General features: G+C 44.6%; 1 protein-coding gene across 1 annotated transcript in view; it reads right to left on the bottom strand.

Annotated features, from left to right (window-relative positions):
- Nucleotides 1-817: 817 nt before the first annotated feature.
- Nucleotides 818-11,747, bottom strand: part of LOC141277647 (teneurin-1-like) — a 67,287-nt gene continuing 56,357 nt past the window's right edge. Inside the window, exons 3-4 of the mRNA XM_073799574.1 lie at nt 4,712-5,078; nt 818-3,298 (exon numbers count right to left, since the gene is read on the bottom strand). Coding sequence (XP_073655675.1) covers nt 2,784-3,298; nt 4,712-5,078 — 882 coding nt within the window. The 3' untranslated portion in view covers nt 818-2,783. The remainder of the gene's footprint in view (nt 3,299-4,711; nt 5,079-11,747) is intronic.

Genomic DNA, 11,747 nt, shown 5'->3' with positions numbered 1-11,747 from the left:
CTTCCCCATCCTGGTAAATGGAAAGTCCAACACCCACTTGCTCAGGCCAAAAACTTTGGAGTTATTTCTGACCCTTTTTTTTTCTCATACTCCACATCCCATCTGTCAGTCCTGACAGCTCTATTGTCAAAATATATTTAGAATATTATCACTTACTGCCCTCACTCCCTGGTCTAAGTCACCATTTTGCCTGGATTATTGCAATAGCCCCCTCCCTCCATTAGGTTCCTCTACTTCCACCATACAGTCTGTTTTCAATACAGAGTGATTCTTTAAAAATGGAAGGCAGATTCTGTCACTCCTTTACTTGAAGCTCTCCAGTGGTCTCACCTTTTACTCAGAGTCAAAAGGTCTTTACAGAGGCCTGCAAAGCCCTATGTGAAGTGGCCCTGGCCACTTCGTTGATTTTGTCTCCCTACTGTGATTGTGCACTCCACTCCAGTCACAGTGGCTGCCTTACTATTCCTTGAACATGTCAGATTTGTTCCTGCTGCAGGGCCTTTGCACTTGCTGTTCACTCTGCTTGCAATGTTTTCGCCCTTCCTCCCTGGCAGATACCCACACGACTCACTCCCTCACCTCCTACAGGCCTTTACTCAAATGTCACCTTCTGAGTGAGGTCTTCCCTGACCACCCAGTCTGAAATAAAAACCCCTTCTGCCTCCAAATCTTGATTCCCCCTGACCCTGCTTTATTTCCTCCACAGAGCTTATCACCATCTGAAGTTCTGTGCATTTTACTTGTCTCCCTCCAGTACAATGTAAGCGCTGTGAAGGTAGGGATTTGTATCTGTCTTGTTCACGGCTATATCCCCAGCACCAGAACACTGCCAGGTGTATACTAGCTGCTTAGCAAATATTTGTTGAATAAATAAATGAATGGTTAAACGGTTATTTTGTGGGGCTTTTTCTCTAGTTTTATTGAGGTATAATTGACAAATAAAATTGCATGTATTTCAAGTGTACAATGTGATGATTGGTAAATAAGTAAACGGTTGAACTGGTTATTTTGAAAACTAGTTAATAATTCTGCCATTTCTTGTTGCTTAACTGAATTTAACCATTAGTTTTCAAAATAGTTGTTTGTCGGGCTTCCCTGGTGGCGCAGTGGTTGAGAGTCCGCCTGCCGATGCAGGGGACACGGGTTCGTGCCCCGGTCCGGGAAGATCCCACATGCCGCGGAGCGGCTGGACCCGTGAGCCATGGCCACTGAGCCTGCGCGTCCGGAGCCTGTGCTCCGCAATGGGAGAGGCCACAGCAGTGAGAGGCCCGCGTACGGAAAAAAAAAAAAAAAGTTATTTGTCTAATTTCAGCTGCAGTGTGATCTTGCATGAATTTTTGAAAAAAGATATTCTCATTAGAACTTTTATCTTTCTTAAGGGTAGTATATTTCAAAATGTGGGCTCTTGAGTCAGACTGTTGCAGTTTGAATCCTGGACATCTGTGTGAATCAGGACAAGCTCACCATGCTGGGCCTCAGTTTCCTCATCCATAAAACAGGCAAACCAGGAGCACGTATCCCATGTTGTTATTTTGGAGATCAAACAAAATACTTTATGTAAATCACCTACCCTAGGACCTAGCACATAGTAAACCCTCAGTGAACAGTAGCTTTTATTACTTTTATTAAGATGTAAGAGAAATTTTTCCAGAAATAGAGGAAGACCTGCGACAGAAACTGAATACATTTTTCTCAGTGAAACTAAAATAGCTGTCCAGCTCTTTTGTATAAGTGGCATTTCTTTGGGAAATGATCCAAAACTTGAAGGCCAACTGTTTTGTCCCTTTCCTCAGGAGGGTTTCGTGGGATCCAGTCTTTTCATATTCCCTACATTCTCACGGAAGAGTCACACCTGGAACTCCTCGTATTTAGTATCTCCGCTTCTCACGTTCCCCAACTTGAATGCCATTTCAGGCTCTGGGTTCAGTTCCATGCATTATCTTCACTCTGTAAACTGGTTAAAAATTCAGCAACTCCCTTCGTGGGGAAGAGGCTTGCCGAGCGCTGGCAAACTAGCTTTCTAAATGGGTTGACTTGCAAATAACGTTGTCCAGCCTTAAAAGGCAAGGACGATGGTCTCTATGTCCATGACAGGACACCTCCTAGTAGCCTGCCGTCAGACACACCTTCTGTTAATTCCCAGTTAAACAAAGTTATCACAGACCCGGTCTGTGAATACCCAAATGTATTGGAGTCTTTGCCTTGTGCAGGGAAACTGGGGGGAGGGCGCAGGCCTGTACTGAAGCTTTTGACTCCACATTTCCCAGAAGCAGCCAGTGGAGTGCAGCTTCTCCTGTTTCAGCATTTGCCCCACGTCATTTCACAACTTAAACTGAGTTGGGCTGGGCCGGGCTGCGCACACATTCATTCATTCATTAAACCCCACAGCGATCAATAAATACTAGTTAAGCTACACTGCTTCTTTGCTACTTTAGAACTATTTTCTAGTTTTGTCATTTAAATGAAATTTTCCCTTGTTTTCCCAGCTATGCTGTAAATTTCTCGAGCACGTGGACTTCCGCCTCATTCTTGTCTCGTGCAGCACCATGCTTGATTCTTCATTCGGCCTATGTGTTTATTATTATGCTCTGCAAAAGTGCTTGCTCTGGAGAAATGGGTTCGAAGCCTAGGAGTTGGGTAAAATTTTCTCCTTGACTTTTTTTTTTTTATTGTGGCTGTTAGGAGAAAATAGCATGCAACACGCAGCAATTACTAAGTCATTTTCCCACTGTAATACAACTGCAAATACAAACCTAACAAAGCCCATGTTGAGATTTAGAAACTTACTCATAAACGGTTGTCCATCCATTTTCGTTACTTTTGGTAGCCAGAAGCCCCGTGTTTCCTGGGTAGGTCATCAAGGCCAGATTGTAGCCTTGGGCTGACACTCTTTTCAGGACTCCGTTGCTGCTTATGGTCAGCCAGTACACCTGCCCGCCAGGCACCACAAGCCAAAGGGGCATCCCGCTTGCGTCTCGGCGAATGTGCACAGAATTGCCGTTGTTGCTGGTAATCGCACCCAAGTCGCCTTCGGCATTGTAGGTGAAATTATACACATAGTCCCTCGTTATCAAGTTCAAGGTGTGCAGGTGGGTTCCATTGACAGTGAACTGGTACAGTTCCTGATCAGCAGGTGATGCAATCTCATAAAGGTTCATGTCATTCAAGTGGGCTTGGTTCCTGCTAATGGTACGAATTCGAACATTCCCAAGGTCTGCCACGTAGAGGGTACCATCAGGTGACACTGCTAAGGAGGAAGGGGCTTTCATCTTTGCATCTTTGGCATAGCCACCATCACCTGTGGGAGAAAGACCCTGATGTTAATAGTTGTGGTCACAAGCACTTATACAAACATACCATATACAGAAATCGCTGTGCATCAAGAATCATTTTAAAGGGAACAGTCAGTGAACCAACATTCTCCACATGCCCCAGCCGGATATTTGAAACCCATTATTCCCAATTCTTGAGTCAGTGCCACTAAAGATGAACAGTGAGATGCAATTCTCTCAGTTAACACCAATTTTGTGAAATCGTCAATCCTGCTCTTCTGTATCTAAAGATACAAAAACAGCAAATGATGACAGTCACCCCAAATCTAGCCAGAGACTTACGCCTGTCCATGCTCATAGCATCTATCTCAGGGCTTTCCAGTCCTACTGTGCCCAGACACCGTTCTTCTGTTAACTTTCATTGTCATATTGTCAAAGTACACTAAGTCTGCAAGTACGACAATGATTCAGAACATCAAATTTGATAACTGGAATAAACATTCCAGTTTTGCCTTGAAAGAAAGATATCAATTAGCAAAATAACTATAAAACTAGTTGTCTAGGAAAACATTGGAAATATCAATCAAAAGTAGTATTGACCAAGTTGCTCACTCTTGATTCCTCTGTCCCAAGGAAAGGCAAAGGTTAAAAGAACCATCTGGGCGTGGATGAGCAGTTTAATAGGGCGGCATGCAGCATGGAGGGATGTCCACGTACCAGCAGTAAATGCATCTATTGACATTTACAGGACTGTTTACTGTCTGGAATATCCACTCTGTGTTTTGGAGAAAAGGCTCTTTTCCCCCCCTCTATTTCAATTGAAGTAAAGGGCACTATTGGTTATGGAAAAAATTTTGGATTAAAAAAAAACAATGTAAGTAGCAGACTGATGTCCTGAGAACCCTCCATTGTGAGATTTAATTTTGCCCTTGTATCCTGAAAGCAGTCTGCTTCTAGTCCCTTTGGGTTTCAAATAGCACACATTGTTAATCTGGAAACCAGTCACTTATTGGAAGTAATTTTTTCCTTAGCTAAATCAGTAAATGTAGGTTTTACCTAGCTTCCCTTTCTCCAAAGTACAAATAATATCATGATCTTACATTTGTAGAGTGGTGTTAACTTCTTAGAGTACCAAAACTTTTATTATACTAGTTTATCTTCAAAACAGCAAGGTGATATAACTGAGACACGTGGTCCCTCTACTTAGCAGATGAAGTGAGTCATGAAGGGGTTTTATGGCTTTCCTAGGGTCACTCAGTGAGTCAGCTGCAGAACAAGGACAAGATACTAAGCTATCTGACCCCCAATCCATTGCTTTCTCCAGTGCCTCACACCAATGTTTACAAGTAATACTTCTGTTCTTTTTTTGACTTTTCTGATGCACGTTTTTCTTTTGAAAACAGAGAGGGGGAGCTACTGAATTGCTAGAAAGGTCATACCTGAAAAACAGTCACAGTTGGGATCAATTTTGCAGTCACAGTCAGTGGGGGCACCAGCCATGATGGAGATCTCCCCATTGGTGGTAACTTGCTGAATGCGGTTTACTTTCCTCTCGTCTGTTTCAGCTATGAAGAGCAGCCCGCTGTGGGAGACGCTGATGGCCCTTGCTGACTCCAGAGTGGAGTGAATTGCTACCTTGCTGACCAAGAAATGATCGATGCCTGGCACCTGGCAGTGAATGGGGCGCCCTGCAATGATCCGCACTCGCCTGTTCTCAGAAATTTGAAGCACAATGTTGTTATCCAAGACGTACAATGAATTGTCCAAGGGATTGACTGCAAGGTCTGTTGGCCACTCTAATCGCACCTGCAAAAAGAACAGAACACACACCATTAGGTTACAATATCTTTCCGGGGCCGTTTTACCTTGAAAGAAAAATTGGCTTATTGGTTCCCCGTCTCATGAATTTCAGCAATGTTGGTGTTATCCGGCAAAGTTCGGAAGGACAGCTGATTAAGTGCTCTGGTAAACACATTTACCATTTATGCCATTTCCAACATAATGTGAATTATTTTCTGCTATAACTCCAGAAGGATCCTTCTCAGAGTGTGGTCTCTGGACCAGCAGCAAGAGCATCACCTGAGAACCAGTTAGAAATGCAAATCCTCAGGCCCCAACCTAGACTTATTGAATCAGAAACTCTGGAGTTGGAGCCCAGCCAGCCATGTTTTAACGAGTCCTCCACATGATTCTGAAGCACAATAAAGTTTGAGGACCACTGCTCTAGGGCTTCTGTGGCACTATGAGATGCAAATCTCTCTCACTGCTCTGTAGATGCATGGAACAGCAAAGTCATAGAGGCATCTGGACAACAGAGTGCTAGAGAAACCCGATTTTACTCTATCAGCAACCTTTGGGGACAGGACCTTTCCTTGCACAGACCTAGCAGCTGTCTTGTGGAGTACTCAGGTACAGTTCATCAGCTGGGGATTTGGAATCCTAAGTTGTAATGCACTGCTCATGTGGCTTGACCTGGTTCACTCCACATCCTTCTTTCCTCAGCAAAGAAACAGGTTGGTTTGTTCTTTCATTGGATGTTTGCTGAGCACCTTCTCTGTGCTAAGCCTTGTGCTAGGCTTTGGGCATTCAAAAGATCTCCAAAATGACACAGCTTCTGTCTTCAAATGCCTCATGGTCTACAAGAACCCTTGGAGAGCCATCAGGCAATTACTCTCCATGTCATGAGAAGGAGGCAGCGGAGAGGACGCGAGAGCTCTTTACCCAGATTAGGAGTCAGGAGGCAGGGTATTTCCAGAGAAGGTGGTACCTAAATAGGGTCTGCAATGACCAGTAGGAGAGGAATGGGGTGGAAATGGCAGGCAGTAGAGTTGAGGGCAATCCAGGGAGAGGGAGCAGCATGGGTAAAGGTTCAGAGATTAGAAACAGTATGGCCCATCCAGATACTACAAACAATCCAGTAAGGCTAATACAGGCTGAGTGATGGAGAGGTGATCGGTGAGAATCAGGAGGTAGACAGTGGCTAGGTATCAGGACTGAATTGTGCCCCCCTAAATTCATATGCTGAAGTCTAACCTCTAATGTGACTGTATTTGGAGATGAGGCCTTGACAGAGGTAATAAAGGTTAAATGAGGTCATAAGGGTGGGGCTCTCAGGTCCTTATAAGAAGGAGGAAATACCAGGAATGTGTATGCACAGAGAAAAGCCCATGTGAGGACACAGTAAGAGGATGGGCGTCTGCAAGCCAAGGAGAGAGATCTCAGGAGAAGCCAAACCTGCCGACACCTTGATCTTGAACTTCCCACCTCCAGAACTATGAGAGTATCACTTTCTCTTGTTAAAGCCACCTGGTCTGTGGTGTTTCGTTGTGGTAGCCCCAGCAGACTAATACACCAGGTAATGGAGAGATGTACATGTCCAGTTTTATTCTGATGGCTTTAAGTAGGGATGTGACATAATCATATTTGGGTTCTAGAGGGATCACCCTTTCTGCTGTTGAGATCATATTGGAGGAGGAGGTGAGATGGGAAACAGGCCGCTAGTTAAGAGGCTCCTGCAGTGGTCCAGGTGAGGGATGATGGTGGCCTGAATTAGGTTGGCGACAGTGGGGATGGAGAGAAGTAGATGGATTTGAGACAAAGAGTTAGAAGCAAAAGGACTGGGGTGTGTGTGTGTGTGTGTGTGTGTGTGTGTGTGTGTCTGGCGTGCTGGTGCCAAGTGCTGTGCTGGGCACTGGGACACACAGGCCAAGCAAACACGGATCTACTCTAGCTCCTTTCTCGACACAGGAGTCAGCCCAATGTCTACCCTGACATCTCTTCGACACGACAGCTGCTATTTATCACCGGGCACTTCTCAGAGAACTACGTTACGTGCACTCTCGACTCCACCACTCACTTATTCTGTACTTTATTTCTCTTCTCTTATGGCTAGGCAAAGGCAGAAGAGTCTGCCCCATTCCTGGCCAAGATAGTAACAGTAATGTAGCTGCAATTCTTTTTGCCTTGAGTGAAAGCCCGAGGAAAGCTTTGTTTTTCTCATTGAATCCGAAAGTCTGAAAACAAGATATATGCTATCATCGCATTCTGAGGCCCACTATTTCCAGGTTGGAAGAGGCCTTCCACTCAGTAATGAAGTGGACAAAGGCCAGTCTGAGATAAAGCCCTTCCCTCTAATTCTGTCTCTTAATGGAGGACAACTGGTGATGTTATAAAGAAGACAAAGGTTGTCTTTGACCTCCCCTCTTGTACCACTTGGGTCTCTTTGTCCCCTGTCTCTGAGTGTCTCTCCCAGACATCCAGCAGCCTCAACCTGTCCTCCTGTCTCTACATGCCCTCAGCCTCGACATAGGCTGGCCTTCTCTGGTCAGTACCATATGCCTCTGGACAGCTAGGAATTTGAATGCTAATGGAGTATAAAGCTGAGCTTCTGTTATGCATGTTCTACAGAGCCTTTCAAACTGAGGCCATTGGATAAACATTAAACACCAGCCTTAACAGCTCCCAGAGCTGTTTGCTGTGATGTGTTCCTCAGCACGTCTGTCTGAGGCCCTTGCATGTCAGCGCCCTGCCACGGAGAGGGAGAGCAGGGAGATGGAGCGCCTGCGCTGTGGACCCCTCCGCAGCCCTCACTCTGGACCTCTATACACACCATCGGGCTGCTACAGAAGCTGTCTGTGTGCGCTGGGCCTCTGGAGCACGGTCCCCCAGGAAATAAGCTGGGGCTGGCTGAGGAAGAGGAAACCAATTGATTTCAGTCCAACACTCGTATTTTGATCAAGTCTGAAGTCAGTGACCCAGAAAAAACAAAGCTGGCAGAAATGACGTTCTAATTATCCCCACTCTGAGAGCTAAGGCCGGGCCAGAGGCCGGGGACGGCACACACCTGGCAGAAGTCAGAGAAGGCCATGTTTTGGACTCTGCTCTCTGCTGTCAAGGCGGCCTCTGAGATAAAGGCTGGTAGTTGGAAGACGAGCTGTTAAATTCTCCAACTCGCCCGAGCTGATTTAAGTCAACGCTACTGGTGTCATGTTTATTAGGTTTAAAATTGCCTCAAAAATACACCAGCTATTGTGTCTGTTTGTTTTCTGTTCCATCAAATAAGTCACCCTCTGGCAGTTTCCTGTGACTAAAGTGGCCTCTGTGCTTCTGAGACACTTTCTGTATGAGCTACACAGAATCCCTTTAATTCCCATTTGATTTGTCTCTGAAAACGCCTCAGATGAAAGATGTGTGGCTACTTAGTAGTCTAGGGTCTGTCTTTTCAGAAACTGGACCTCTTCACCTCTCGTAGGTTGTTAGTTCCTTCTGCTTCTCATGGTAGATACTCTCTTTTCCACGTAATTTTTCAAGGAACTGGTGCTTTATACCAAGGCATTTCCATAACACACAATGTAACATGCGGATTGGAGTCTTCGCCTCATTCCGGCTGTCAGAATTAGCATCTGTTAGCTGCAGAGAGACCCCAGAATTATAGACTACTGAGGTGGGACTAAGGTTAACCCCTGAGGGCTGTTGGCATTTGTCCAGGTGGAGAAGAATAAACATTTCTTTTGGGGGTGGTGGGAGAATCTTTGCACAGTAACCCAGCCTGCAGGGAAACCATTTGGCCTAATTTGTGGTCGGTGCCCCACCTTGTAAAAATACATTAATTTGCTTGAAATGTCAAAATGTATTCAAGCTAAACTAGCATTAAAGGTCACTGGTGTAGCCGCCAGCTGGTAGAATGTGCCCATCTCCCAACAACCTTCCCTGAGAAATAACCCAGAGCAGAAAGGGGCTCTTGGTCTGGATGTCAAGCCTTGACAGTACCATGTCTTCCTCTGCTAATTGAAAATCTGCCTTGAAGGCACTTGGCCCTCAGGTCAGCCAGTCTCATGGCTGGTTTAAAGAGTCAGCTAATTTTGACCTAAGTAGTAGTTTATAAAGCAACAGAATCCTATCGGGGAAAATCCATGTGTAACAGCAATATCTAAATATGAGCCCTTGATTAGACTAAACTAGAAAATTCCTCAGTTATCCCACACTGTAGACACAGACCATAATTTGTAAACTGAGGCTCTCCCTAACAGTTTCAAGGCTGGTTCCTTCCCATACTAGTGTGTAACCCTAGGCAAATGAGGTATCTTCTGTGAGTCTCTGATTTCTTCATCTGCAATAAGGAAAAGAAGCTGATGATAGTCTATCTACTTTTCAGAGATATTGCATGGATCAATTGTGATAAGGAGGCAAGGTACTGAGCCCAGTGCCTGGACAAAGTATGGGATAGCAAATGGTATTAACATGAAAAATGGTCTCAAAGTCATAAACCTTTAGCGCTAGAAGGAACCTAGTCCAGTTACCATTCAATATAGTTCCTTTTCAGCTCCGTTTCCCAGACTTCAGTTGTCCACATAACAGCTTCATGAATTTTGCCTTAGCTGTCCACCACTTGCACTATTATTGACTTAATATTTTTCTTTAAATTGACTTATTTTTAAATATAAATAGGTGCTGCCCCTTCCTTTGAACTGGTCCTAATCAGTAACATCTGTAAGATTACAGGCCCCCTCATCTGAGCCTTTAATATAAGTAGCTACTGTTTACTGAGTGCTTCCTGTGTATCAGGCTCTTTACATGGATTATTCCTTTATATTCTTAGAGCAATCACTTGAGAAAGGAACTATCAATATCCCCATTTTCAGATGTCTGTGCTTTGCCTCTATGCCGTCTGATTCCTCACCTAGAAGAGTGGACATGTTTCTTCACGCTCTCCTCACCAAGTCTGGCCTCCCCTTTACCTGGTTAGATTCAACCTAAAGGTTGATTTCAACCTTTTGTTTTGTTTTGTTTTGTTCCTGAGAAGGTCAAAGCTCATTAGGAGTTGAGTGATTGTCTTTCTCTCTGTCATTTGTTATCTTTCAGTTCAATGCTTTGTGGTGCCTACTCTGTCTCAGGCACTATTATAAAGGTAAATAAAAAAGGTCCCTGCCCTTTATGAGTTCACGGTCAAGTGACAGAAGGCAGATACAGAAACAGGTCATTTCAATATCACGTGGTTAAGTGACATGATAGACACATGCCCAGGATGACATGGGAACACAGAGGAGGAAGCTTGGGGCAATACTCCTAGAAAAGAAATGTAAACTTAATCTTGAAGGATGAAGCAAAGGTACTGAGAAAAAGCAAGGTGGGAAGAGTGATCTCAGCAGAGGGAAAAGAATGAACAAAAGCACAGAAGCACGAAACCATATGGGAGTGTGGAGCTCACCGGAGTCTGGGATTGCTGGAGCATAAGTAGGGTAGGCAGTGGTGGTAAATGAAGTTTCAGTGTTTGCCGGGGACTAATTTTAAGTCTCTCCACTGAGGCACTATTGTCATTTGGGACCAGGTGATTCTTCGTTGTGGGGCCTGTCCTGTGCAGTACAAGATATTTAGCAGCGTCTCTGGCCTTTATTCGCTAAATGCAGGTAGCACCTTCCCTTGAGCTGTGACAACCAAAAATGTCTCCAGACATTACCAAATGTCCCCTAAGGGGAAAACTGTCCCTTGTTGAGAACCGCTGCATTAAGCCATGAAGGGCTGTGTAGGCTAAGGACTTTAGACTTGAACTGAGGGTGTTGAGGAGTCAATGAAGATCTTTAAAGTTGGGGGTTGACATGGTCAGACTAGGGCTTTAGAAAGATTACTTAGGCTGCAGTTTGGGGAGCAGGCTGGAGGGAGACCAGATTGATGCAGGAGAATCAATTTGGAGGCCAGATCTTCACCAGTACATTCACACATTTACATAGCTGTCCCTCCACGCCTCTCGCAAATATCTGATGCTGATTCAGACAGACAAGGTCCCTGCCTTCATGGGCTTAGAGTCCGCTACACTGTTTCTCATACTTTTTTGGATTTACAAAGTCCTTCGAGAATCTGATGGAAGCTATATACTCTCTCCGTAGAAAAAGGCTCAGATGTAGTAGAAGGAAGTGGTTAGGAGCTCGGGCTTCAGAGTTAAGACTTCCTGGGTTCAAAATTTTGTTATTTGCTAACTTTGTGACCTTGGAGCAAATCAGTTAACCTCTCTGAGCCTCAGTTTCCTTATCTAGAAATTGGGTATAGTAATAATACCTTCTCAAAAATTTATTATAGGAATTATACCAAAAAAATCTACATAAAGCACTTAGCACAGTGCCTGGTACACAGAAAGGGCTCTGTAAAGGCTACTTTTTATTATGGAACATGCCTGTATTTCTTCTCATTCCTGTCTGACTATGGACATGTTCTATTCCTTGGCTATCTCATGAACCCTTATTTGATTTTTTTTTTTTTTTTTGGGCTGTGCCTCACGGCTTGTGGGATCTTAGTTCCCCAACCAGGGATTGGACCTGTGCCCCCTGAAATGGAAGTGCAGAGTCCTAACCACTGGACCGCCAGGGAAGTCCCTCTCATGAACTCTTAAGTGCAGTCACATCGTCATGCTCTTTCAATGTTTCCCTTGCTTCTCTGTCACCAGCCATTCCCTCCTTGTTCATTTATTCCATTGCTTGAGAA

The sequence above is a fragment of the Tursiops truncatus genome, chromosome X (genome assembly GCF_011762595.2).
Source record: "Tursiops truncatus isolate mTurTru1 chromosome X, mTurTru1.mat.Y, whole genome shotgun sequence".
In the NCBI taxonomy this organism is placed as follows: domain Eukaryota; kingdom Metazoa; phylum Chordata; class Mammalia; order Artiodactyla; family Delphinidae; genus Tursiops; species Tursiops truncatus.
This window is presented reverse-complemented; position numbering and strand designations above follow the sequence as displayed.